This window comes from Carcharodon carcharias, chromosome 23 (genome assembly GCF_017639515.1).
Source record: "Carcharodon carcharias isolate sCarCar2 chromosome 23, sCarCar2.pri, whole genome shotgun sequence".
NCBI lineage: Eukaryota > Metazoa > Chordata > Chondrichthyes > Lamniformes > Lamnidae > Carcharodon > Carcharodon carcharias.
Window position 1 is genome coordinate 20,929,002 of NC_054489.1, and position 27,232 is coordinate 20,956,233.

General features: G+C 41.3%; 1 protein-coding gene across 1 annotated transcript in view; it reads left to right on the forward strand.

The window, feature by feature from the left end:
- The window catches only part of LOC121269062 (G protein-activated inward rectifier potassium channel 1-like), a 78,222-nt gene extending 51,315 nt beyond the window's left edge, over nt 1-26,907 (forward strand). Inside the window, exon 3 of the mRNA XM_041173492.1 lies at nt 26,303-26,907. Coding sequence (XP_041029426.1) covers nt 26,303-26,907 — 605 coding nt within the window. The remainder of the gene's footprint in view (nt 1-26,302) is intronic.
- The last annotated feature ends 325 nt before the right edge of the window (nt 26,908-27,232 follow it).

Consider the following 27,232-nt stretch of genomic DNA (forward strand, 5'->3'; position numbering starts at 1 on the left):
TAATCCGAGATGTCATTCTTCAGATAAAATTTTAAATGGAGCTCAAACCTGTGGCTCAAATGGATATTAAAAACCATATGGCACTGTCCAAAGAAGGGCAGGCTGTTCACCAACGTGCTTCTGTCAAAGTGTTCACCCATGTCTGAGAAAAGCATTTAATTTGATACTTGAACCACATCACTATGTGGGGGGGCAAGAGTAAGCAAATTTTCATCTGACCCTGTCGAAACTGAGGGGATGATAGAGGTTTTATTGGTTAGTCTGTGGTAAAGACTACTATTTTCTGTGAGTGCAGTGTCTTTGTACCAGTATAGCATGAGTTCTATGATCAAACTGAGGGTAGGACAATCCTTCATTCTAATCACACTCCCCAAACATATAGTTATTTTGCATCCTGTACAGTCAGCCAGAGGCTACATCCATATTATTGCTTGTTTTGAAAATGTGGCATAGAATGGTTAGGAACCATCAATGTGTGACTGATAATGAATTATGATTGGATGAAATTTATATTACAAGACCTTCAAGTGTTGCATTAGATGAATGGTATTGTCAAAAATTATTAGCATAAACGGGACTTGAACCTATGAGCTATCAGCACAGCTTTGCAAAGTGATATGCTTACGCTCTAGAAAAATTTCACAAATCTGTGTGTGTTTAATTTATTTGTGGTTAGAACATGATAATATGAGAGGTCAAAGGTTGAAACTGTGGCCTGGATTTTCAGTGAAAGGGTTAAAATCCTAATCTCTGCAATCCCATTCTCTAATATTAATGGTGCTGATTCAGGCCTAGGTAAGTGTCCTACTAAAACCAGGCAGGGTAGATTCAAAGGCCATGGCCCAATGATGTCAACAACACCACAATTTTAAGGTCTATGCAGAGGGAATATTGCATGTCCATCACTCAGCAACAGAACCAGAGCAGGATGAGTCATCTGGCTTAAAAAGGCCCAAGAAAGTTTAAAACCTTGCCTGTCTTTGAGCTCCATCCGTGCCCAGAGAAGCAGGAGTGTACTCCCAGGTCTCTCAAGGAGTTACTGGGTCTCCCAAGCTCTGGAATTCCCATGATTTTTAGCGAACTTCCAGTCACAATAAGCCCTGCCTAGAATTGTTCACCCATTAAAAGAAAACCCTGGCTGCCTTTCCAGCGTGATGCAGGGGAATCCCTTCCAGCCACTGACCATTCTGCAATTATTTGAATGAGGCCCTGCCCTCAAGATCAGCAGGGCCTGAATGCTGGAATTTACTCCCACTCCTGGGCTTCCCCCTACCCTCCTATACAAATCAAGGTCCATGTGTCTCCAGGCTTCTCTCTGACTGTCACCTTTTTCTTTCCGTCCCTGGGTGTCTCTGTCTCTCACTGTCTGACTTCTGTCTGTCAGCCAAGTTTGCTTAAATCCTCTAGCGGAGCTTAACCCACAATCTTCAGAGGTAGAGCTGAGAACGTTATCAAATGAGCTAGCTGACGTGTGACTCATGATCAAAAAGAGGAAAAAGGCTCGCAGAACCCAGTTACGTTTTGTGAGTTGAGTTTCCATGGGGGTTTTCCTCACCATCTACCAAAACACTGATGGAAATTCTGCAGAAACCACAGAGAAACAGCGTAATAATGAAGTACATCAAAACTGATTACATAAATCAAATGGAAAGAAATGAGCCCAACTGTGGAGCTCCCAAATGAGCTTTGGTAGGTTTGCATGATGAAGAAAGAAAAGTAAAAAGTAAAAGTAATTGCTAATAATAATTTCTACACTCTGGGTTGAATTTCCCCTGTGTATTATCTTACTGCATTAGCTAATGGGTCTAGAAAATATAATGACATGTTAACAACAGACAGGTTTCTCATTAGAAACATCAAGCTTTATTTGCAGGCTGCTGCAGCAGTTACAAGCTTCCATCAAGCTTCACAAGTAGAAGAACTCCCACTCTAAGATTTCCCTTCCTTCAAACTGATTGGTTTACACAGATCATGTGATCTTACAACTCAGAATTATTCTTAAAGCTAAAGTCATATGTTTATCAAAACTATAACTATTACAAATGCACAGCGTTATTGATGCACAAGTAAGCCAGCAAGTTCAGGGGATGAAGAGACAGGCATTTGTTATGAATCTCCTGGACCTGATGGTTAATTTACGCCACCCCACTGTTTATTTTGCACAAATGGTTTCTTGCACTATAGCCTCCCTGAAATTTTTAAGAATTTACTGGATTTACATTTTAATTGCTTTCTAAATTTGTCACAGAATTTCAGAGCTGTTGATTAAGAGTGTAAGTTCCCTGTTAATAACATGGTAATTGTTAATTCAATATTAATCAGCCTCTCTGGCTCAGAATGGGAACAATTCAAACGGATCAATCTCATCCTTGCATGTAGTAAATTGTTAGGGCTTTTAAAATGTCAATTTGAAAATTTTTGAACACTTTACTTACTTTTCCTTTCTGTCCTTTCTCTCTCTGCCTCATCTTTCCTTCCCTCTCTATTTCTCATTCAGGGCTCTAATTCATCCTCCTTCTCCATTGCTCCTCTTCTTCTTTCTCAATCCTTATGTCTCCTTGGTGAAAGAGATAAACTGTTGATCTCACTGTCCCCTAAGGTCCCAGATGCTAAATTGCCCTCGCCGTATCATCAGCTTGCACCTCCAGCAAATTACACTACTGAAAAATGTTCAAGTTGCGGGGTGCCGAAATAATTCTAACGGCATGTCCCATGAGATGCCCATTGTGTTTCTGTGGGGTTGAAGCTACTTTTGTCTATAGAAAATTTCCATCTCAAATGATAGTCAGCACTGAGAGTCCAATTCTCTGCTTTTGGAAATGCCATTCACAATCTGCTGTTCCAATACATTTGGCATTATTGCACTGCTAGTTATATCATTTCTACGGTATTTTCTGCTGATCAGTGTAATACATTTTAATCAGTTCATTGTCCGCTGATGGTTTCATCGTATGCTGCAGGAAGAAGTCTAACAGTGCCCACAGCAAAATGCTCTGCTCCAGCAGGTTTTGACCCATTGTGTTTGCAGTAAATTGCTGTTAAATGCACTTGCTAACCTGGGAATGTAATAAAACTTTGTCAATCAACATTTAAACAATAGAATATTGAGGAAATTAACTCCCTTTATGTTTTAGAGAGTAACAGGCAGCTGGCAGTGAGTGAGATAAGAGACCCAATGATATTGGTGAATGACCTGAGATTTTCTCAGACCATTTATAATACCAGAACAGCATGATTAAGTTATTACCTTGTAACTATATTCTATTTAAGTAAATGTTTTGAAAGAGTTTGCCCAAGAGTCAATCTCCAGCCATCAAATTTTGTATAAAATGGCAACATCATAACTGCACAGTTTCTAAATGTGTGGACAAAAATAGAGGGAAAAATTAAGTTACTTTCTAATGCTCGCTTCTGAGATAACATGGAGAGGTCATTAAGAAAACAGAAATAGAAATCAAGCAATTGTTAATCCAGAGAAAGTTTCAATAAGAAAAATAATTAACCTCTGATTGAGCTCAGGACCAACTTAAAACATTTGTTCACAGGTAACACTTGGGCAGTGGACTTAAAAGGACAGGCCAGGTTAGCAGTCGAACATTGCAACTATGCTTTGGATCCCCATGAATAGCAACACGGAAGATCAGTTGGTATATATAATACTCACGCATACCACTTCGGTCCCACTTGGAAGTGTCACACTTGGAAGTATTAAGCTTGCAAAGCCTGTGTTAGCTTTTCACCGGATATTCAGAAAACTGAAGTACACAGCCACTGAGCCTACCAATGAGAAAGCAGGATCTTAAAAAAAATTCCAAAAATGAGGAAGGGAATTAATAATTTCTTGTTCTTTTGTTCTGACCTGGCATTGGCATTTACGAGCAATGGCCAATCAATAAGTTTTTATCAGCAACAGCAATTAGCAAGTGATTGACTTTGATATACAGCAATTAGACTTTGTGATGTTAAAGGGACAAGCCAGGTTAAACACAGGCTCTACCATATTTGAAAAGAGTACATTGCGCATTTCATGCTGTAATGCTCTGGACATGTTAAAACGGTGCATAGAATTTACAACACAGGAATAACCCATTTGGCTCAACCAGTCTGTGTTATTAGTTGCACAGCAAGTGGGCAAATAGTTCCAACCACATTTACCCACCCTACTACCCTATCCATTCACCCCCCTCTTTCCTTTATCCATCTTGTGAAACAGCTTTTGTTTTGTTTGTTCGTGGGATGTGGGTGTCACTGACAAGACCAGCATTTATTACCCACTCCTAATTACGCTTGAGAAGGTGGTGGTGAACACCTTCTTGAACCACTGCAGTCTGTTTGATGTCGATACACTCACAGTGCTTTTAGGGAGAGAGTTCCAGGATTTTGGCCCAATGACAATAAAGTGATATATTTCTAAGTCAGGATGAAACGCAACTTGGAGGGGAACCTGTGGAGCTGGTGGTGTCCCCATGTGCTTACTGCCCCTGTCCTTCAAAGTGTTAGAGATCACAGGTTTGGAAGGTATTGTTGAAGAAATCTTAGCGAATTGCCACAGTGTGTCTTGTAGTTGATACATACTGTAGCCACTGTGCACTGGTGGTAGAGGGAGTGAATGTTTAAGGTGGTAGATGAGGTGCCAATTAAGTGGACTGCTTTGTCCTAGATGGTATCCACTTCCTGTGTTGATGAAGCTGCACTCATCCAGGCAAGTGGAGAGTATTATATCATACTCCTGACTTGTGCCTGATAGATAATGGAACAGATTTGAATACCTCTTCAAAATAAATTAATATTTGGTCCACTATATTTCCTGTATAGCTCCCATCTGCCACTTTATTAAACTCTTAAACTTAACAAACAGAACTTAACTTTAATAATGAGCCTTTGAATAATTTATGCATTTCTAAATTATTATAGACAGGGTCGGGAGAGAAGTGAAATATTTGTACCCTTTTCCTTTTGGAAAGGAAAGTGTGGGCATGTGTGTTTGTGTTTGTGTTTGTGTGTGTGTTTGTGTGTGTTAACCCCCTAGGTGTGTGGTCAATTTGCAGAACAGCAGTAAGCTTTTGTGGGCTTAAATAAAGAGAAATATTTATTCATGCATTCACCCCAAAAGTCTAAAGCTTATCACTCACACACTCACACACTCAAGAAAGATACTGTTAAAGAGAATAGTGCACTTTTACAAGTGGTAAGCAAAATAATAGTTCATTGTTCATGTGTTTGGTTCATCACGGGAGAACAGTCATTGCAGGCCTATCAAAATGGTGTTTTCAATCCAAAAAAGGTAGTTTGCAGTGGTTTCAATAACTGGAGCCATATATCTGGATTATTGCAAGATTCCCTCAAACAGATGGATGTTCAGCAGGTCACGAAGTTAGTCAATTCTAATTTCTTATTAGCAGGAGGACAAGTTTCTTTATAATTGGGCTTGGAATTGGAGGCAGGGATACCTTGTTTTTTAGATGCAACAATCTCCAGGTTTTAAAAGGCTTGGGTCTACTACTTTTTCTGTAGCTGGTGGTCAGTCTAGGAGTTTTATCTCTGGGTCTTGAGATAAGTACAATTCATTATCTGAAGGTGGTTTCAGTCACATGATCAAACTCTATTGTCCACCCAGAAGGATCTAAAAGTCAGAAACCTTGGCTACACAATGGGATAATGGATAAGTTCTTCACACTTACTTAGGATGGTTTGGTTTCTGCCCAGCTCTCATTGTTAAGGTTCAAACCCAGATACATGGGGTCTGGACTTGTATTTGAGGTAAACCCATGAAAAGTAGCAAGTGTAAATTCCATAGATAACATTCGTCATGGTATGTCTATTCAAGGGGGAGCACTCGACCCATAGGAATTCAAGCAGGAACTTTCTGGAAACTTGAGGTAGTCTTTGTAGAAACTGCAGTAGTCAAATATCAATACCTCTATTGTCCACCCAGAATGATTTGAAAAACTGTCTTCAGATAACCAATCTTCCTTACTCCAAGCAGTAGGGAGAAGCCAGTCAGTCTGCAAAGAATATAGCAAGAAACAGCAGCAATGCCTTAAAACTGGAGATTGCAACATCCATAGGGTCTCCCACCCTGTTCCACTTCAAGTCCACTAGTACAGTGGAACCAATGTCCTAGTAGTAAGACTACAAGCAACTAACTTCATAACCTGCTGAAAATCCACCTCTTTTCAAGCAAATCTTGCAATAATCCTAATATACGACTCTGGCTATTGACTACAGCTAGACTACCCTTCAGATGTGAGAATGACTTCTTCATCCAGCCTGCAATGCAATTTTTTCTCTAAGAGAAGCCAAACATGTGAATTATGAACTCTTTTGTTTATTCTCACTATTCTCTTTGACTTTATTTTTTGCTCGCATGTGTGTGTGTGTGTGTGTTTCTGTGTGTGTGTGTGTGTGTGTGTGTGTTTCTGTGTGTGTGTGCGTGTGTGTGTTTTTCTGTGTGTGTGTGTGTTTTTCTGTGTGTGTGTGTGTGTGTTTCTGTGTGTGTGTATGTGCGCGCATGTGCGTTGGACTTTTTGAGTGAATGCATGAATAAATAATCCTCTTTATTTAAACCCACAAAAGCTTGCTGTTGGTTATTCAAATTGATCGCACGCTCGGGGGTTAAGAAACACACATCTTCATTTTCAACAACACACTGATTATGGACAGTAAGGAAAGGGAACTGGGGTTTCAGATCTCTCTCATCCCTGCCCCTAATATTTGAAATACTGGGTTTACTTTATATATATCTTTTCACGTTTTGTGCGGTTAAATACCTTCTTTCTAGACTGTAAAGGTTAAAGATCTTTATATAACCTTGGGTTTTGCTACCTATCCTCTATTACATGATCGTACCAGATAGACTAGACATTATGCTGTGTGACATTAGCAATTGACAGCTTAATGCATTCCTTTGAACTAATAGTATCTTCTATTTAAACAGGATCATAATTATGAAGCTGGCTTCTGACTAAATGTAAGATTTTAGCACAATGTTCTATAAATTATTGAGAATACAAATTACTATTGATATCTAAAAATATTGCATTTGTTAGGTGTCATGATTTTAGTTAAAACACCTTTTGACTTGGGAGCATCATGTTCAACTCCATTACAAACCTACAGCTAAAGTTTATTAAGTGCTGGAGTACATGCTGTACTATGTATCCCAACCATCATTCAGAATAAAAAACTCCCACCATTAAATTATGGAGTTTTCCTGCAGTGCGGTAAATGATATTTACGTCAATCTGGTGGAAAAAAACAAGCAAAAAAATCTCACCTCAAGCGCCAGAGTGATTATTTAATAGCACTCAGTGCAGAAATCTAATCTGAACCTACACAACACAAATTCAGGGAAACTGCATTCACATCAAAACCTCATAACCCTTCACAGGACTATAGTAAAATAATGGGCTGAACTTCATTGTTTTGATGTGCTCACAGCAGGAGGATGCTGACAGTGTGTCAGGAACCTGGAGCAGCCGGTTTTTCAATGGCTTTTTAACTAAGCAACATCATTAGCATCCCACTCCCTGACCAATTAAAATGTGCAGGAGTGATCATGACCTGCACCCAACTGTTGAAGCTTTAGTATTTACAAGGATTCTGCAAGGATCAGAACATTACCACTATGAAGGGAGAGACAGCTACCTGAGTGATAGAGTCTTAGCAAAGGGAAAGCTGCCCCACTGGCCTTGGATGCATTCCTGGGCATCATACTACAGCAGGGCCCACTGGGAGATTCTGTTCCTGGCAGACGGGAGAAGGAAGCCTGCCTTGGTGGTTAGAAGTGGCAGAGCGAGTGACAGGAGTGTGGTGTCTCACTTCCTGTACACTGCCACAAGAGGTTCAATGACCTAAAAAGACCATAATCTCTGCACCCATTTTGTTTACTTTTTAAAGTCATTTACAGTACAGAAGGAGGCAATTCGGCCCATCAAGTCCATGCCAGCGCCCTGTAGAGCAATTCAATCATTCAACTTCCTTGGACAGGTAAAGTGCCAACACATGCCACAGTCAAATACCAACTCCCTCACTCTGACTTCCCCAGTTTTCTCCTGCACAGCTTCCCTCAGACCAACACCTTGCAGGTGCACCCATCCTACTCAAAATATCTCCTCCTGTCCCCATCGGACCTGCCACCACACCCATCCATCACTGCATCTTTCATCTTCTCAACACATTCCATTTGTCATACTCATAATTCTCTTCTTGCGGGAGAAGAGAGCATAGAATACCATTGGGAGGCAGAGAACCAAGGGCAACCCTTCAGACATCATGACCGTGACCACTGCAATGAAGGATGTGGGTGGCTTCATGGACTCCAAATCTCAGAGGGCATAGGGCATTGACCACCGGCATCTCAGCAGTCAGAGCAGGGGAACAGGCAATCTGCTTCTCGTTCTTCTGAAGCCACGAGGGTTGCACCATGCAGGAATGCTAAGAAAAGCAAGAGAAAACATTTGTTGTTGCACAGCATAATCACTTGTATGTTTAACACTCTGCTAAATTGTTAATTTTATGTTCAATGTTTCTGCACCATAAACTTTATTTCAAAGCTCCGATGTCCAGGCATCACCATTGTTGCCTGTTGTCTGCCAAGTGGCCTTCAACCTTGAAGAAAATAATATGACAAAAGAAATGGATGTCAGTGAGAGGGATGGCCTGTCGACAGTGGGAATGCTTTATGCTGGTGTCCCAGATGACTGTGATGCCTCAGGTTAGCTGAAGTGTATCTGAATGAGCCTGTCCTTCAGGCATCCCTGGCAGCAAAGTGAGCAGCTGCAGGTGTCCTGGCCAAATCAGGCTCCTCTTTCTGCTTCTCCAAAGATGCAGAGTGGCCATAGCCTCCCTCCTCTGCCTCTCTATATTGGGCAAAGCAATCCTCTCTGCTGCTCTGAGTTGGGCAAAGCACAGCACATCAATATCATGGAGGATACCCTGGCTCGTGCATACTGAAGGGCATCCCCAGATCTGCCCAGCCACATGAATTGCACCTTCAGCATCCCAATGGCTTGCTCAGTGACAACATTTGTGCCCATATGGCTTTGATTGGAACTTTCCAGGGTGTCAGTTGTAGGGCTCCTCATGGGTGTCATCAACTACATCCTTAGAGGGCATCCTTTGTCTCCAAGGACCCAGCCACTGACTCTATTTGGAGGTGCAAATGTAGGAGACCTGACTGGTGCAGAATAAAGGCATCACCGCAACTTCCCTGGTATCTTGCACAGACATGCATGATGATCTTTGGTTGTGTACCAGCTGAACAATCATGGAGAACAATCATTTGATTGATGAATACTGCTGGTTGACCTAAGGGTGACTTGATAGCTACATGTGTGCAATCTATGGCTCCTTGTAACTATGGGAATCCAACGAGAACAGCAAATCTTCTGGCCCTCTCATTCTGACTGGCCTCATCTGTAGCAAATTGGACGTAAACAGTGGCCCCATCACCTGGGGGATGCACTTGTGCGCAGAGAATTGTGGGATTCTCCAACCACCACCAGAAGACCCCTGAAAGGGAAGGAGGGAAGGAAGGAGAGAAGGAAGGAGAGAAGGAAGGAAAGAAAGGAGGAAGAAAACAAGGAAACAAAGGAAAGGAAAGGAGGAAGGAAAGCTAGGAAAGGAAGGAAAGAAGTGTAGTCACTGAGAATACAGGAAATGTGGCAGCCAATTTGTGCAAAGAAATCTCCCACAAAGCAGCAATGTGATAATGACCAGACAACCTGTTTTTATGATGCTATTGAGGGCTAATTATTGGACACTGGGGATAACTCCCCGGCTCTTCTTCAAACCATTACTATGGGACCTGTTATGTCCAACTGAGAGAGTTTAATGTCCCATTTGAAAGAAAGCACCTATGACAGTGCAACATTCCCTCAATACTGCACTGGAATGCCAGGCTTGAGTCCGGAATCTTGTGGCTCAGAGGCATGACTGTTACCGACTGAGCCATGCTCATATGCCACCCCCATATAACTGAATTAATGTATATACATTAATGATCATTATCAATTATACACAGCAGATGAAAGATCAATAATTAGTTTTCGTTGTGGATAGTTAGAAGTCAAGTATACAATTATTCAAGCTGTTCTAGTTTGTGCTTCAGTTGCTTATGATTCAATCACTGTGAACAAGCTTGGAGAAAGTATATTCCAGGGTTGGGGGTGGCTGTTCAGTATTTAATTATCAGATGTGCCACAGATCAGCAGCTAACATAGACTCTTACTCCATCTCAATTCCTTGCTGAATGACACACTAATCATTTTTGAACATGTTGTATGTTATGTTTGAACCTAGAGCTACTCTTTTTAATGAATTACATCTTGAGCCTTGCCAGCAATCTTTATGAATTGTTTAACAAAGTCTTTCTTCAATCCATTCCATTCCTGAGATGGAAGCTATTTTTCAATCTCTGAACCATCTCTTGCAACACATTGATACCTAGCAGACTTCCTTTATTTCAAATATCTCTCTTAGTAACATCAATTCTACAATAAATAACAAAATGTTTTGTTCACAACAGACATTGAGAAATACTCAAACCAGAAAAAGATCATCACTCCAGAATAAAAATTATTCACCCCAGTAAAAGGGTCCACTCTGCTGTTGTAAATGTCTGCAAATGCTGACTGTAATACATGAATATAGAGGAGATAATTGATTTCTGTGATGTTATAGGCTGTCAGAAGCTACAAACATTTTCTCATGCCCAGTGAGAGCATGTCCTATTCATAACTTTAAAAGTAAATTGACTCATTTTATAATTTTCTGGAACTGTATTTTATTTTAAAAATTGGACACTAACAATGCTGTTAATATGCTTGCTGAGGGTCATGTGACTTACAGAGCCATTGCTACAAAATGAGAGATGGATGGTGGCTATTCACAACTACATATGATTAACTGGTTTCTGCAGCTCTCTTTTGTTAAGTATCGAACTCGGAGACAGTCGGCCAGGACTCCATAGGTTTTGAGTTTTGGGTAAGTCAACAAACAGTGGGAGGTGTGAATTCCACAAATGGTTTTGTCTTGGTATGTCCACACAAGGGAGGCACTCCATCCACGGTCATTCAGTTAGGAACTTTCCAGAAACTTGAGATACTTCTGAGTCTTTGCAAAAATGACAAAAGTCACCTGAATCTTGGCAGCTATCTTAGCAACCTTTTAATGTCTGTGTTAAAAAGAAAAGTTAGTTCCTGGAAATTCTATACTGAATACAGTCCATGTTTAAAGTTACGAATGTGGCACACCATTACTGGGCATGCCACAAAGTACACCAAGAAGTCAGAATCAGAGGACAGAAATGGAAATTAGTGATATGTATGTTTGGAATAGATACCCAGAAGGACTTCCCTACTCCATGAATAATCTACCAAGTAATTTAGTAAAGACAGAATAATTGGATAATTCAGAATACAATTAGATCTTGTGATTGGAAATGTAATGTCCTGGAGGAATTAGCTTTGGTGGCCTAAATCGCCACTTATCTCTGAAATATGTTCTTTTTTTAACTAGCAATACCCTTTTACTTGCATACAGCACAAGCGATAACATTGGTTGGATCAAATATACAATGTTGATGGAGTGCTACAAAATAATTTATTTTGGATAAATTGTGCTCATAGAGATATGGTGTGTTGCTGGGAAATACAACATTTTTCAACATACTTGAACTCGTGGCTGAGCACGCCAGGCCTAGTGAAAGGAAGAGAAGAGGCCTCAACAAATGAATTTAATGTTAGTATCAGAACTGGATCCCATGCTGCCTCAGTGGGCCATTTTCACTTTCATTTCGCACACCAAATATCTTTATAAATTAAGTCAGAGACAATTGTGTGCCCAGTGGTATTGTGTTGTCAATAGATTTAACTGGAGACTCGTGCTGGTCTCCAAATCAAATGGGTTGTTCCCGTTAGGAAATCATTGATCTGTGAGTCCCTGTTTGTACCTGTGGAGATTATAATATTTAAGGTACAGCATGCTCCAATGCTGTTACAGTGGTTCTTGCCTAGCAACAAGGGTGGGACCTCATGGGAGTGTGTTGATAGGTCCACTAGATCATTTCAAGGGCTAGTGAAGAGCAGTTCAAGGGTGAGTCAGTTTTGAGTCAGGCAGAGTTATTCAGAAGCAGTCAAGAAAAGAAGGTCGCTAACTCCACACAGTTGAAGTGCTCTTATTAGCTTGGAGGAGCTGAGGTGGCAGGCTCCAGGTAGAGAGAATGAGGGAGAAGCCCTGGAGAGCTGAAATTACACCAGTAATTAAAGGCTGGAGTGCAGCCTTAGGAGTTCAGGGGAATGTAGTCTGGGGAGTTGACACTGAAACCCTGGGAAGTAAGCAGTAGTTGAGGCAGTCTGAGTCAAAGCAGCTTTGAGGCAGTTCTGAGGCTAGATCTTTGAAAGAACAGAATTGGAATCCCTTGTGAAGAAGACCGAGTTTTAAACAGATTGTATAATTTACAGTGAATGCTGACGTTTGGGTGGGTTCTTGAGCAATCTATGGACACTGCCTTGGTCGCATTTGTCATTTACTCTATAAGGTGGTGTGTTCAAGCACAGGTTGCCTGTTAATTCATGTGTGCCTCATGTTAATTTTGAATATTAGATTATAAGGTATAGATATATATATATATATATATATATAGTAGATTGTGTTAGTTCCCTAACTTTGTATAGTGAGGATTATTGTGTTTGTTCAAAACCCATGGAATCTTGCGGCTTTACTGGTCCCTAATTGGTCTCTTTGTCTCTTTCCCCAACACTGCCACCTCCCCGACCCCCCCAACCACAACCAGTAGCCCCCCCAACCCCACACCCCACCACCCACCCACCCCCACGCCCCCCACCCACCATGTCCTGAGATCTGGCCAAGAATTGTAACATACATTAAGGGGCTTTTGCAGGATTTTTGATCCACGGACAGGTGCAAGTGCTGATACCTGCTGAGGTGAAGCTTTATAAGATTTCCATTGTGAATTTTACTACACTAATTGAAAGATAGAATGGCTTTGTCAATTGCTTTGACTTTCATGGAGAAGGAAGGTTTATCCCTGAGTGATTTGCAACAATTAACCAAGGATAGGCTAATTGCATTAGCAGAAAAGTTAAATTTAGAATTAAAAACAAGGGCTAAGAAAGCAGAAATAATTGCAGTAATAACACGGCACCTGGGATTGGGAGAAGCAGAAGTGAATCCGGTTAACAATTCAATTGAATTAGTTAGAATTCAGTTGCAGATGAAGCAACTTGAGATAGAAAAAAAATGTAAATACGAAAGCTTGAGTTTGAGTTTGAAAGAGAGAAAGAAATTAGGCAGCATGACTGGCTAGAGAAAAGCTTACGGTGCAGGGTGAAAGAGAGTCTAGTAGTTTGGAAGAGGGATCAAGTCTCATTCTGAGCTTTGATATAACAAAGAATGTCCGTCTATTGCCTAAATTCACTGAAGATGGTGTTGAGAGATATTTTATCTCATTTGAAAAGGCAGCTAACCAACTAAAGTGGCCAAAGGACACATAGACTCTCATTTTGCGAAGTGTTTTGTTTGGAAAGGCTATGGATGTATATTTAAGTTTTTCAGAGGAATAATCTTCAGATTTTGGGATAGTTAAAGCTGAAGCATTTAATGTTTACAAACTTGTCCCTGAAGCATATCAGTTGAAATTTCGGACTTTAAAGCAAAGACTGAATGAGACGTTTGTAGAATTTGCTAGGTAAAAAGAAATACTGTAGGACCAATGGTTTCGATCCCTGAAGTTAGAACAAAATTTGAGAATGTGAGAGAGTTAATGATAATGGAAAAATTCCAAAATAACATCCCAATCACTATTAGGTCACACCTGGAGGACCATAAGTATACTAAGGTACCAGGAGCAGCAGCTCTGGCGGATGGGCATGATATATCACATAGGCAGCTAAGGGCAGTAGCTCTCCCTCTGTAAACCAACAGGAAAACTGGAGGAACAGGAAAGAATCTAACTTTACAGAAGAGGCTACAGTCAGGAAACATGGTAGAAAATAAAAGGGGTGAAGATTTTGTTGCTGTAAAATTGTGCATGTCAAAGCCCGTTGATGGAAGCTGAAAGGTAAAACAGCAGCAGTAGTAAGAACATTTAAAGATTCCTCATACTCATGACTGTACTAGAAGAGGAAATGGATAATAAGGCGGTACAGGTGAAATATGTTCCCTCAGAGCACGCTAGAAAGGGGGATATGGCTCAGGATAGTCAAAAGAATTCTTTCTCAATGACTGCTAATGCAAGCCAGGCTACTGGAGGTTCTAAATGTTTTATCCTGCAGGGAAAAGTGTTCCCTCACTCCTCCAACAAAATAAGTAAACCAATTAATATTTTGAGAGATACTGGTGCAGATCAGTCATTGGTTGATGATACAGTTTGTGTTCTAGGCAGTTCGAGCAGGTAAAAGTATTAATAGTGGGTGTAAATGGAACTTATGAACCTGTTTCCTTGCGTAAAGCTAATTTACAAAGTGACTTAGTAAACAGAATTGTTATGGAGGGAATTGTTCCTAGTTTACCTAAGGAAGGGATAGATTTTTTATTGGGAAATGAGTTGGCTAACAGAGTCAGTAACATGGCGATGGCTGTGGGTGGAATCATCCCAGATCTGCACTAAGTGCGGTAGCAGGGGGAGAAACAATGTTTTATCTTCTGGACACAATGGCAGCTTTCATGCCGTATTGTCCCAAACCTGCCGCATTAATTATGCATACCTGGGATACACTCTATTTCGATCGTGGGCGGGCTCTAATTCACCTGGCCACTTCATCACTCAAGGCAGCACATTTATAGTACAGCAGTGCTCAGTACTTCCACCCCAGGACTGCAGCAAAGAAGACATGGCCCCAAAAGGCAAGAAGACTGCAGCCCTCGAGTGCCTTTTTGACTCCGTGGAGGCCCACTGTGATGTCCCTTACCCCAGCTCTGGCCACAGGAGGGGCAGCAACATTACCGTTCCAGCTTGGTAGGCGTTGGCAGTGGTGATCAGTGCCAATTCTGTACAGAAGAGGTTGGCCATTCCATGCAGATGAATGATCGCATCCGTGCAGCCAGGGTATGGCAACCATCTTATCACTCTAAACTCACACACTCAAGCCCATCACACATTCACTAGCATCTCACTCACTGCCAGCTCAAGGGACATCACCACCCATTCTCACACACATACCCTCACATGTCCATCTGGCCTCATCTCCTCTGGAGACTGCCTCCTCAGGCATCACCATCTTGAGGCCACTTGCACAGATCAACATGTGCCCCCACACACACCGTGGGATACCCTCCTTCCCCAGTACAGCCCTCGTCCTGCAGCCTCTTCCCTTGCCTGAGGCCACTTCTCCCTCTTCTCCAAGCAAGCCCTAGTCCTGCAGCCATTGAAAAGCCACCCACATATGGCTGATCTGTGAGGCCCACTAAAAGTGATATGGTTCTGTCTGTGAAACCTGGTGCTGATGATTGCAAGCTGAATGGAGCAAGGTAGGTAAACAAACCTTGAAGCCCCAAGTGAAGTGCAGCCCGCCAAGCGCATGCCTTATATAGGCTTTGGTGAAAAATATCAACGTGTTTTGTTGCCAACATGGGCAGACGGTGAGGGTAGTGGGAACGATTCTGGCAGGCTGGCCGAATAATGATGTGCAGATGTATTAAAATGAGGTTCACGTCACCGAACACGCCCGCCTGGCCCTAGTTGCAACAGGCACTTGGTCATGCTGATCTTACCAAGCTCCTCGAAGTTACTCTGGCTAAGGATCATAAGAATCCCATCAGACTGGACAGGATTTAGATGCAAACTTCCATCACTCGGTGTTCTTTTAGTTTTATTCAGGCAGATTGTTTTAATGTGCAAATCAGCCAGAAAATTCAGGGGATTAAGAAAAAAATATACTTCCATTTATATAAAAGCAAAAAACTGCGGGTGCTGGAAATCCAAAACAAAAACAAAAATACCTGGAAAATCTCAGCAGGTCTGGCAGTATGTGCAGAGAGGAGCACAGTTAATGTTTCGAGTCCTTCAACAGAACTAAGTAAAAATAGAAGAGAGGTAGTCTCTTTATGTAGGGTTTTCACAATGACCAGATATCCTAAAGTTCTTTACAGCTGGTGAAGTACTTTTGAATTACTGTTCTAATGAAGGAAATGCAGTAGCCAATTTGAGCGCAGCAAACTCCCACAAACAGCAATGCAATAAATGGCCAGATAAGTTTTTTGTTTGTGTGTTGAGGGATAAGTATTGACCTGGACACTGGGGATAACTCCCCTACTCTTCTTCAACATAGTGCCATGGGTTATTTGAGCAGGCAGATGAGCCACAATTTTAATATTTCATCTGAAAGATAGCACCACTGACAGTGTAGCACTCCCTCAGTACTGCATTGGAGTGTCAACCTTTGTTTTTTTGCTCAAGCTCTGGAGTGGGACTTGGACCCAGAGCCTTGTGACTCAGGTGAGAGTGCTATTTCCTGAGCCATAGTTGACATTTATGGCTGGTTTACATTGTTCCACTGTTAGCTTCACAAAAACTGCTTCTTGCCCTTAGTCCCTCCATAATTTTTAAGGAATTGCTGATTCTACACATTAATTGTCCATTAAAATTGCTACAGAAAGTTAGGGTTAGATTTTTACAGCATAAATACCTTTTCAACAGCATGGTAATTATTAATAAAATACCATCCCATCTTTTGGTCTAAAAAGAGAACAATTGAAACTGTTCAACCTTGTTCTTGTATGTTGTCAATTGTTGTTTGAGATTTTTTCAAAACCATATTATAAATATTTAATGTTTTTCTTATTTTTTTCCTTCCTCATCTTTTCCTCTCTCTTAATCTTTCCCTTTCTATTTCACTTTCTGATTTGATTCCCAACCACCCTTCTTCTCCATTGTTCTTCTGTTTCTTTCTCAATCCATTAGTCAGAGGTTGGGAATTCTGCAGGGAGTCATTCATCTCCTCGTTCCCCAAAGCTTGTTTGTCATCTACAAGGCACAAGTCAGGAGTGCCATGGAATACTTTCCACTTGCCTGGATGAGTGTAGCTCCAACAACACTGAAGAAGCTCAACACCAGGCCACTCTAAATATTCACCCCCACCATCAAGGTACAGTGGCACCAGTTTGTACCACCTAGAAGATACACTGCAGCAACTTGCCAATGCTCCTTCAATAGTACCTTCCAAATCCGCGATCTCTACCACCTTGAAGGACAAGGGCAGTAGACTCTTGGGAACACCACCATCACTTGGAACTATGTCACCGTTCCTTCACTGTCGCTAGGTCAAAACCTTGGAGCTGCCTTCCAAACAGCACTGTGCATCTACTACACCAGATGGACTGCTGTGGTTCAAGGAGGCAACTCACCACCACCTGGAACTCCCTCCCTAACAGCACTGTGGGTGCACCTATGCCACATGGACTGCTGTGGTTCAAGCAGGCAGCTCACCACCAGCTGGAACCCCCTCCCTAACAGCACTGTGGGTGTACCTACACTACATGTACTGCAGCTGTTTAAGAAGGCAGCTCACCACCACCTTCTCATGGGCAATTAGGGATGGGCAATAAATGCTGGCCTACCCAGCGATGCCCACATCCCATGGGTGAATTAAAGAAAAACCTTTTCATGGGCCCTGCCAAAGATGCTCACACCCCAGGAACAAATGTTAAAAAAAGCAGACTGTTGGTTACTCCTTTCACCAAGGTGCCAGAAGTGTGTTGATCTTGACTTCCAGCAAATTATAGTACAAACATCTGATCAGCTGAAGTGCACAGAGAAATGTTTAACTAATGAGAAATGCCATAAGAGGCCCTGTTCCAGCAAGATCCAGTTGTTATATTTTTTGGGAGAAACTATATTTGTTTATAGAAAGTTTCCAAGTTGAAATGATAAACACTTGAGGGTTCAATGGTTTGCTGTTGGAAGGGTCATTCACAAGCTGCTTTTCCAACTTACTCAGCGTTATTGTGCTGCTAGTTATCACATTTTTAGAGTATTGCCTACTGATTGGTGGCCTACCTTCAGCTGCCAAGGCCCCAAGCTCTGAAACTCTCTCACTAAACCTCTCACTCTTTCTACCTTTCATTGCTCCTTTAGGATGCTCCTTAAAGCCTCTAATATTTTTGAATGTAGCTTGGTGTCAAATCCTGTTTGATAACGCTCCTGTGAAATGCATTGAGTTGTTTACTGCATTAAAGGTGCTATATAAATTTAAGTTGTTGTTGTTGATCTGTGTTATAATTTGTACAATGTAGTCTGATCAGCAGCACATTATAGACTGATCATTTCATTGTAGGCTAAACAACGTAATATGGTGGAAGCGAATGGAATAAACTTATCCATACTTTTCCTCATGATTAACAACACAATTTCATAAACTGCAAACTTCAAATAACAAAAGTCAGATCAATTCTATCCCTGTCTGCATTTGTTTTTCTTTTCATTTTGTAACTGGGAAGTCCCTGGCAGAATTGAAATGGCTGGTGAGCGATTCTACAGTTAATGCATTCACTGCCCTGTTCACAAAACCATTCCAGGTATAGATCACTCTTTGAAAGTAATCTTAACATTTGGAGATAGTATAAACAATGTCGATCAGCTGCCTGTTACACATCACTCCTGATTTTCATTTTCATTGTGTGAATAGGTGCTTCCTGACATTAATCTCGAACTTGCCTTTTACCAAATTTATACTTGTATCACCTTGTTCTGCATTCATCAGTTAACTTAAGGTAACACAGGTTTACAGTTTCAATTCACAGGTTGGTAGTAGGGTCACAAATTTATGCCATGCCCTACCTTGCCCTTGCTCTGAGGTGAGAAAATACCTTTCATTTTTTTCGATTTGGTCGGCTTGTGCCGCTATGTTGCCTCAATAGATGACCTCACTCTGCACTATAAATACCCACTTGAAACATGTCTGCACTGTAAACTAGGTTAAGTGACACAATTAGCGCCACCACCAAACATGTGGTGAATCTCACTGCCCATGAATTCTCTGAAAGCGAGGAGTTTGTTCTTGCACATGGCTTTAGTTTTGATGTGCCTTCACCCCATATCAAATGGGAAGAGGTATTTGTTGAGTTCGAATTTCTCTATTTCCAGCTGTCCTGCCACAAACCAGTGTCCACAGAAGGTGAATTCCTAAAAGCGTGCCTAGCCGATCTACACACACATATAGCAGGATTCCAAACCACTTCGCCAATTTTCACATGTAACGCGAGTCATCCTCAACAATTGTGACTATATCAACAAAATTCACACCATTCTTAATGATGAGTCCAAATTCGTACCCATTGGACCTGCTGCTAAGCATGACCGCACAGCCCTGCTTGAAAGCAAGTTACAAAAACGCTTGCCAGACTTGCGAGAGGGTAATGAGCTGCCAGGTGGTATTTATGATAAGGTTTGTCTCCATGGCTCACTGCATCCGCCTTTGTATGGGCTGCCCCAGACACACAAAAGTGACGTCGTGTTCACCCTTATCTTATCTATGGCTGTTTCTGCACAACATGATTTGGCCAAATGGTTGAGCAAGTTGTTACAACCATTTTTCCTTATATGCAGTGAAGGACCCCTTCACCTCGGCGAAGACCATATAGGACTTGCAAATCGATAGCAATGCCTTGTTCATGTGCTTGTTCGATATTGCTAGCCTATTCACCTATGTACTAATGAAGCCATAGACATTTGTATCATGTCATTATATCATGGTGATCTTGATGCACTTCCAATTTCTGAGTCTGTATTCAATGAACTTATGAATTCAGCAATTCATGAGGTTGAGTTCAGTTTTAATGACACCATATATGGTGAAATAGTTGGTGTTGCCATAGGATCCCCTCTAGGTCCAGCACTCGCAAACGTCTTTGTCGGTTTCCACGAGAATGCATCTTTGATGGAATGGCACCTAATCTCCTATCTCTTGTATATTTCCGGTGCTTAGATGATATGGTTGCTGTGTTTGCATCCACAACTGCATGTAAGAATTTCCTTACACACCTTAATGTGTTCCATTCTGCATTCAAATTCATCTTTGAAATGGAGCAGTCAATCTAGCTCCCTTTCCTCGCTGTGCTAGTATTGGCAACCTCGAATATAGGGCCTGAGCCATTTGCTCACCGTCCAAAATTGATGCTGAAATAGGGACGATCAAATTGGGATAGTGCCTACCCTGATCGGATCAAAACTTGCTGTATATCATGCAAACTTATGAATAGGCGTACGCCCACCACTTTTGGGACTGAAAAGTGCCCAATCTATCTCAGATTACCCTGTGAGGGTAAGATAACTCAAACGTTTGAGCAACAGGTGAAGCTAGCCATTGCATGTTATTACTTTGCAGTAGCAACACAAGTGGCATTCTCCACTAACAGGATGCTGCCGTCAAGCCAAAAAGATGTTCCGCCTATCACACAGATGAGTAATGTGGTATGTGAATTTCAGTGCCAGCGTGACACCGTATGTCCCAATGATCGGTGGATCATATCAAACAGCATGTCCCTTCAGCTGCTCACAACAGGCAAAGTACTGACCATACCCAACCAGCCCGTGCTTACAAAACTCAAAACATAGTCGGGATTTTTCGACCCCGCCACTGGTGGGCCACTCTCAAAATTTTCCTGTCCTGCCTGCAACGATGCCCACCGCTGACAGGGCTGGAAAATCCTGCCCATAGTGTCCAACGTTAGATGTGATTCCACAATTGGACAACACCTGCTAAACAATCCTGATTGTGTAAAGAATTAAGCTGAAAACCAATTTTAGATTGTCAGCCGGCGTCGCAATGTGACACACTCTTGTTTGCTAGAAGCCACATATGTTTACATACAGGTCTCTGTCCTTTGCAGACAGAAGGGACATGTTCACATTTTGCACCTTCTTCAACTAAACAAAAGTTTAGGGAACAGTCATTCCCTGGTTCATTCCCCAGAACAATGTCTTGACCAATCAGAGTCAACCTGGGCACTTAACTGTTCCATGTTGCATTCTCCTTAGTAATGCCTCCACTAGTCAGAGTCCACTTGCCAACCATTCAGCGCTCTCTTCTCATGGGGCTGAATTTTCCCCCCATCGTGGGAGTTGTGCGGGGACGAGAGTGAACCCGATCGGCGCCCCCAATCAACTGACTGCCATTTTACGTTGCCCGCCCAGCATGATGCTTGCCTGGCAGCGCTGTACGCTCCCTGTGCGGGTGTCGGGGATTCCCTAAGTCGTTCTCATGTGTGCAAAAGAGTGCAGAGATCTCCCTGAGGCACAGAAGTGCCTCAGGGAGATCGGTTTGACATGTGTAAATTTTAATAAAGGGAAATAAAAACTTTTAAAACATTTCCCCTCATGTGACACTGTCACATGAGCTGAGACATGTGAAAGAATTATTTTAAAAATTTTTATTGAGTTTTAAAACACTTCATGAAATCTCAACCCGCCTGTGGATGAGGCTTCATGAAAAATGCAAAGGCCGCCTGGGGTCTTCGCCTGTCTGCCAACCTTAAGGTTGGACGGCCAGCTCAGCTAATTGAATTAATTACTAATTAAATGGCCTTAATAGGGCTTTGAAAGTTCATCGGGCACACAGCCGACTTAGCTGCGCACCCACTGAACTGAAAATCTAAATGATGCGCGGTGACAGTGGGATGCCTGCCTGATGTCACCGTGTATCATTTTATGCATCAGCAAGTGGGCCCCACACCTGCTTGTTGACCGGAGAACTCTGCCCATGCAGTATAAATTGTTGTTCCCCCATTAAAGTTGGTAATTTCTTGCGAGCTATCCTGATGAGTGCAAGATGAAAAGCTTTGATAGCATGTCTCTTTTTTCAACAAAACTCAAGTTTCAATTCTGTTTAGTATCTCATATAGCTCTACAAGATTCCCTATCGTTCACCTTCTTTCAAGGCTGAAGAGCAAAAGATTGTTTTATCTTTCCTCGTAACTCAGTTGCTAAGTAATCTGAATCAGACCCATGGACTTTCCTGGTGTCCATGTTATGACCAGTGAACAGCAAACATGCTTCTTTTAGCGGTAATGAGGTGAGGTGGTTATTGCTGCAGACAGTTTGATCATTTGCACGTCCTCATACTCGCTGGACTGGCTTCATCAATTATTTGCCATTTCACTGGTCGCAGTAGAGTGCTGCCTCTCACAGCTGGTGTGAAAGCTCTCACATCCAGACAGTGAGGCAGCTGCTGACTGTAAATTGGCACTGATGCAGCTTATGGGGGAGACTGCAGTGATAGAACTTCCCCTGGTTCAGCAGAAGGAAGGGAGCAGTGTCAGGTGGCATTAAAGAAGATGCATAGATACATGCAAATCAATATATGGAGGTCTCGACCAGGAGGAGAATTAAGTTCAGATTTGAGTTGAAAGAAAAGGGGGCAATTACTTATAGCTCAGGAGATCCAATCTGGATCTGCTACAGTATTTTAGCAAGGATGTTCTATAATGAAGTCAGGGCAGGTTGAAGCTGTTTTAATTACTCGGATTTTAATTTGGTTTTGGATGCTCCTGCTGTCATTAATTTTGATTGCAGTGTTAACATTGCACCAATTTTTATTATAACCCTTGTTCAAAATCTGGCTGATTGCAATGCTAGCATCATTTTGTTTCAGTTCAAAGCTCTCCTCTGGATCGTTAACAATAGATTTTTCCATGAATAGGAAATACATTAAAATTTTACCAACATAAGAGTTTTTTTTCTATGGTTTATTTTAATCCTTTTGGCAGCATATGTCCAATAGAACTTTCAAGTGCCTCACATATAACTCATGCATCATGTGTGCTTGCATCTCCCTTGTCCTCCACTAAAGTGAATATTGCCAAAATATTTGGCTCTGGGTGACTCTAAGAGAAGGCATGAAAGTTGTGTTAAACCTTTATATATCACAGGTTAGACCTCAGTTGGCGGAATGTGTCCCATTCTGGTCTCTACACTTTCGCAGCTGTCGAGGACTTGGGGATGGTGCAGGGAAGATTTACTAGAATGACCAGAGATGCGAGATTTCAATTATGCAGGGAGACTATAAAAGCTGGAATTTTTCCCCTTGAGTAGAGAAAATTAATGGGAGATTTAATAGAAGTTCCCACTGGCTGCAGTGACCAGTTCAGGTGCCTTTCAGTGGCCTTCTAGTGACAGACCGAGGTCCTATAGACCCTGCCTGCCTGGGCATTGCAGAAGCTGCAGGCACCCCCCCAAACCCACCCTTACCCCACCTTGCACCCCACCACTGCTGCATGCACACGCACACTCACACACACCTACACGAGCACACACACACACATAAACACACACAACACAGTGATGGCCTGCCTGCAAAACCCATTTTTAAAATTTAAACTTTAACAATTAGTGGAGAAAGGGCACTTCCATTTGGAAACACCCCCCTCCTTTACTTACCCTCTCTCCATTGCAACCTGCTGCTTTCAAGTTGGCCTGCAAATTCAAGACCCCATCCACCTCCCTTAATTGATGGCGAGCTTTCCCCCTGGCCATTAATTGGATAGTGAGCCTTCCCCCTTGCCATTAATTGGATGCTCCAAGGAAAATAACAATGAATCACCATTTCCAACACAATGCGGGTTTCTGACCATACTTCAGCCAGACTGCGGGGTTCAGAAACCTGAAAGGAAAATCCTGCCCTATGATTCTATTTACAAACAAGGATATTTTTCTCAAGCAATTTCCTGGTCGGTAATAGGTTGAATTTTTTGAATGTAGAACAGTGTTAGTGGAATTAGAGAAGGGTGCAGATCAATTTAAATGTTTGAGGAATCCTAATCGATTAGTCTCGAGTTTAATAGTAGCTGTGATTTTCCCAGCTGATTATGTTTCATTTAAAGTATTTCAAATTTGCTTCCTATTTTTGAACAAGCAAAGGTCAGGCTTGTTAAAGGATCAATGAACTGCAATGAAGTCTGAAATAAAGACAGATCTCAAATCAGATTAGAATGGAGATTCCAATGAAGGATTATGCCAGAATCATTATTTTGCCCTTTTTCTTTTTCAAATAAGGCAGATCTGCTGTTTATTTCCAGTATTTTCTGTCTTTATTACAGAATTCAGGGGCTTTCTTTTTGATTTTGCTCATTCTTCTGTTGTTACAACGACTCTGTGCATTTTTAAAAAAAAATAATTCATGGGTTGTGGGCTTCGCTGGCTGGACTGGAATTTATTGCCCATGAGAAGGTGGTGGTGGTGAGCTGCCTCATTGAACCGCTACAGTCCATGTGGTGTAGGTATGCCCACAGCGCTGTTAGGGCTTTATGTACAAATGGAAAGCTTATAAATAGTTACTGATATCCATGTTAAACACTTTATGAAAAGAGTCTGTAAATATCTAATTCATCGTGCATTTTTAAAGAGCTTTGACTCATACTGTACTCACACTGGAATGATAATGTTCCTCAATACAAACAGAAAACAAATGCATGGCAGGCAGCATCTGAAAAGGCGATTGACAAGTTAATCTGTCAACAGAACTTGAAATGATGTCTGAGACATCAATGTTCTGTGCAGCTATACTAGGGAATGACTCTCAATCTGCTTTTCAGCACTGCATTCATTTTCCCCCTTTCCCAGCTTATTTTTTCCTTTTCAAAATAAAGTTATTTATATAAAGCCCTTCATGACCTCAGGACATTTCAAAGCACCATACAGCTAAATACTTTGAAGTGTAGTCACTATTGTGTGTCCAAAATGCAGCAACCAATTAGAGGACAGGCAAGATTCCACAAACAGCAGTAAGATAATGACCAGATATTCGGCTGAAGAGTCATACGGACTCGAAACGTTAACTGTGTTCCTTTCCGTAGATGCTGTCAGACATGCTGAGTTTTTCCAGGTATTTTTATTTTTGTTTTGGATTTCCAGCATCCGCAGTTTTTAGCTTTCAACAAGATAATCTAGGTTTTTTTATGATGTTGGTTGAGAGATAAGTATTGGTTGGGACACTGGGGAAAACTTGCATGCTCTCTTTTGAAACAGTGTCGTGGGATCTTTTGCATCCACCTGAGAGAACAAATCTGACCTTGTCAAATTTTGTTTGATAATGCTCCTGTTAAATGTCTTGGGATGTTTTACTAAATTGAAGCTGCAATATAAGGGCAGATTGTTGTTGTTCCATCCAAAAGACCATCATCCGACAGTGCCACACTGCCTCAGTACTATAGTAGATTGTCAGTCTATAGTTGTGTGCTCATGTCTTGAATTCACGAACTTCTGACTCAGGCAAGAGTGTAACTATTGTGTGCTGACTGATACCCGATACATAGATGATTTATTAAACTCCTTCATATCTTCCAGGATGAAAATTGCTTCATAAGTAGAAGAATTTCACTTTGGCAGGTGTATCTTCAGCAACTACTGGATTCAATTGTATAATTAACCAAGGAATGGTTGGTTTAATTCAACCTCTGACCCTCACCCTAAGATTTATTTCCCTTCAGTAGCCTCACCCAAATTGGGAGCTCACTTTATAGGATATATGAAATTATGGTCCAATCCCATATTAGTGCCACAAACCAATAAATAGCATTGATAAGCACACCTTCCTTGATGTTAATTATGAACAAGAAGTAAATGTTTGCTAATAAGTAGAAAGAAACTTGTCTTTTCTGCTCTTTCCCTGAACCTATTTCCTCCTTCAAGCATCTACCCAATTTCCTCATAAATATTGTGATTGAATTGGTTCAATAGTTTATTGTGATAATGCATTCCATATTCTATTCAATGCTGTAAAAGTTTGGTTTTATTCTCCCTTTTATGCTTTTAGTACTAATCCTGAGTTTATGCTCCATTGTTACTGATTTATCTGCAGGCAGAAGTCATCTGTTTACTGTTTACTCTCTCAAATCCCTTCATTATTTTGACCATTCCTCTAGGATTTATTCAAGCTTCTGTGTTCCATTGAATATAGTCCACGTTCTTCCAAGTCTCTCATCAGTCGTCTTAACCATAATTTGTAAAATATTTAACTTGAGCAGAATTGTAGTTAAAGCATGGCATTTTGTGGCAAATTAAAACATGTATTTATAAGGCTAGAGCTGTTTCTGATCATCTATCATGTATGAAGAATTAACTGTTCTTAATCATGTGAAAAATCTTATATTTCTATCAGAAATTTGTTCTCATAATGGGAGCAATAATGGGCACTTTCGGTCAACTACAATAATTATCTTGACACTTGTGATTTGCCAATGCATTTTATATTAGCATTTTTCTCTAATTATTATAATTGGAAAAGTGATCTAATTTTGTAAACTATATCTATTTAGAAAGCTTTAATTCTGTTATTCTGTTTTGCAGGAATGACGTGTCAAGCGAGGACCTCGTACACAGAAGATGAAGTTCTTTGGGGTCATAGGTTCCTTCCAGTCATGTCACTAGAAGAAGGCTTTTTCCGTGTAGATTATTCCCAATTCCACTCCACATTTGAGGTCCCCACTTCTCCCTATAGTGTAAAGGAACAAGATGAGAAGCTGTCGCTTACATCGCTCTGTGCCACGCCCTGCATCAGCAACAGCAAGAACAGAAGAGAGAGAATCTTCTCCTTGAATTGTATTGATACTCTAGAGGAAAGGGGCAGCAAATTACCAGCCAAACTTCAGAAAATGAGCACCAGCAAAGAGGAACAGCAGAGGAAAGTTCTGAGGATGACTGCCGATATAGGCGAAAAAACTTGCAGCACTGGAGATCTCCCTCTAAAACTGCAGAGGTTAAGTTCTAACCCCAGCAATTTTGGTGTTGAGGAAAGACTCCCGCTGAAGAGTTTCAAAGTCAATTCGGAATCCATTACTCAGTCAACAGGAGATCTGCCACATAGGGAACATGGCCTGCAGCCCATAGGGACACGGATGGAGGACAATTTGCCTGCCAAACTGAGGAAAATGAATTCTGGCCGCTTCACTTAGAAGCAAACAATATCAAATACAGCATGTTTCTTTTTGAATATCTGTAAAATTCAGAGACTTAAGACCTTAAGTCAAGTGCATTGGTCTGTTTTAGGGTATAAATTCTCAATTAATGTTGGCTTTGATTTGCATAACTAGGTGACCACTAAGTTGAGGGGTTAATGTGAAGATACATGTTGAACATGTTGGATTATTAAGGCCATCCAAAGTAAAAGTATAAACAGAAAAGTATAAACAGTAAAGGCATCTCTTGTGTTTCCAGAGAGGCCCAGTCAAAGTCAATTGAAGTAATTTATTACAAATTAGCTTTTAAATTACCTGAGCA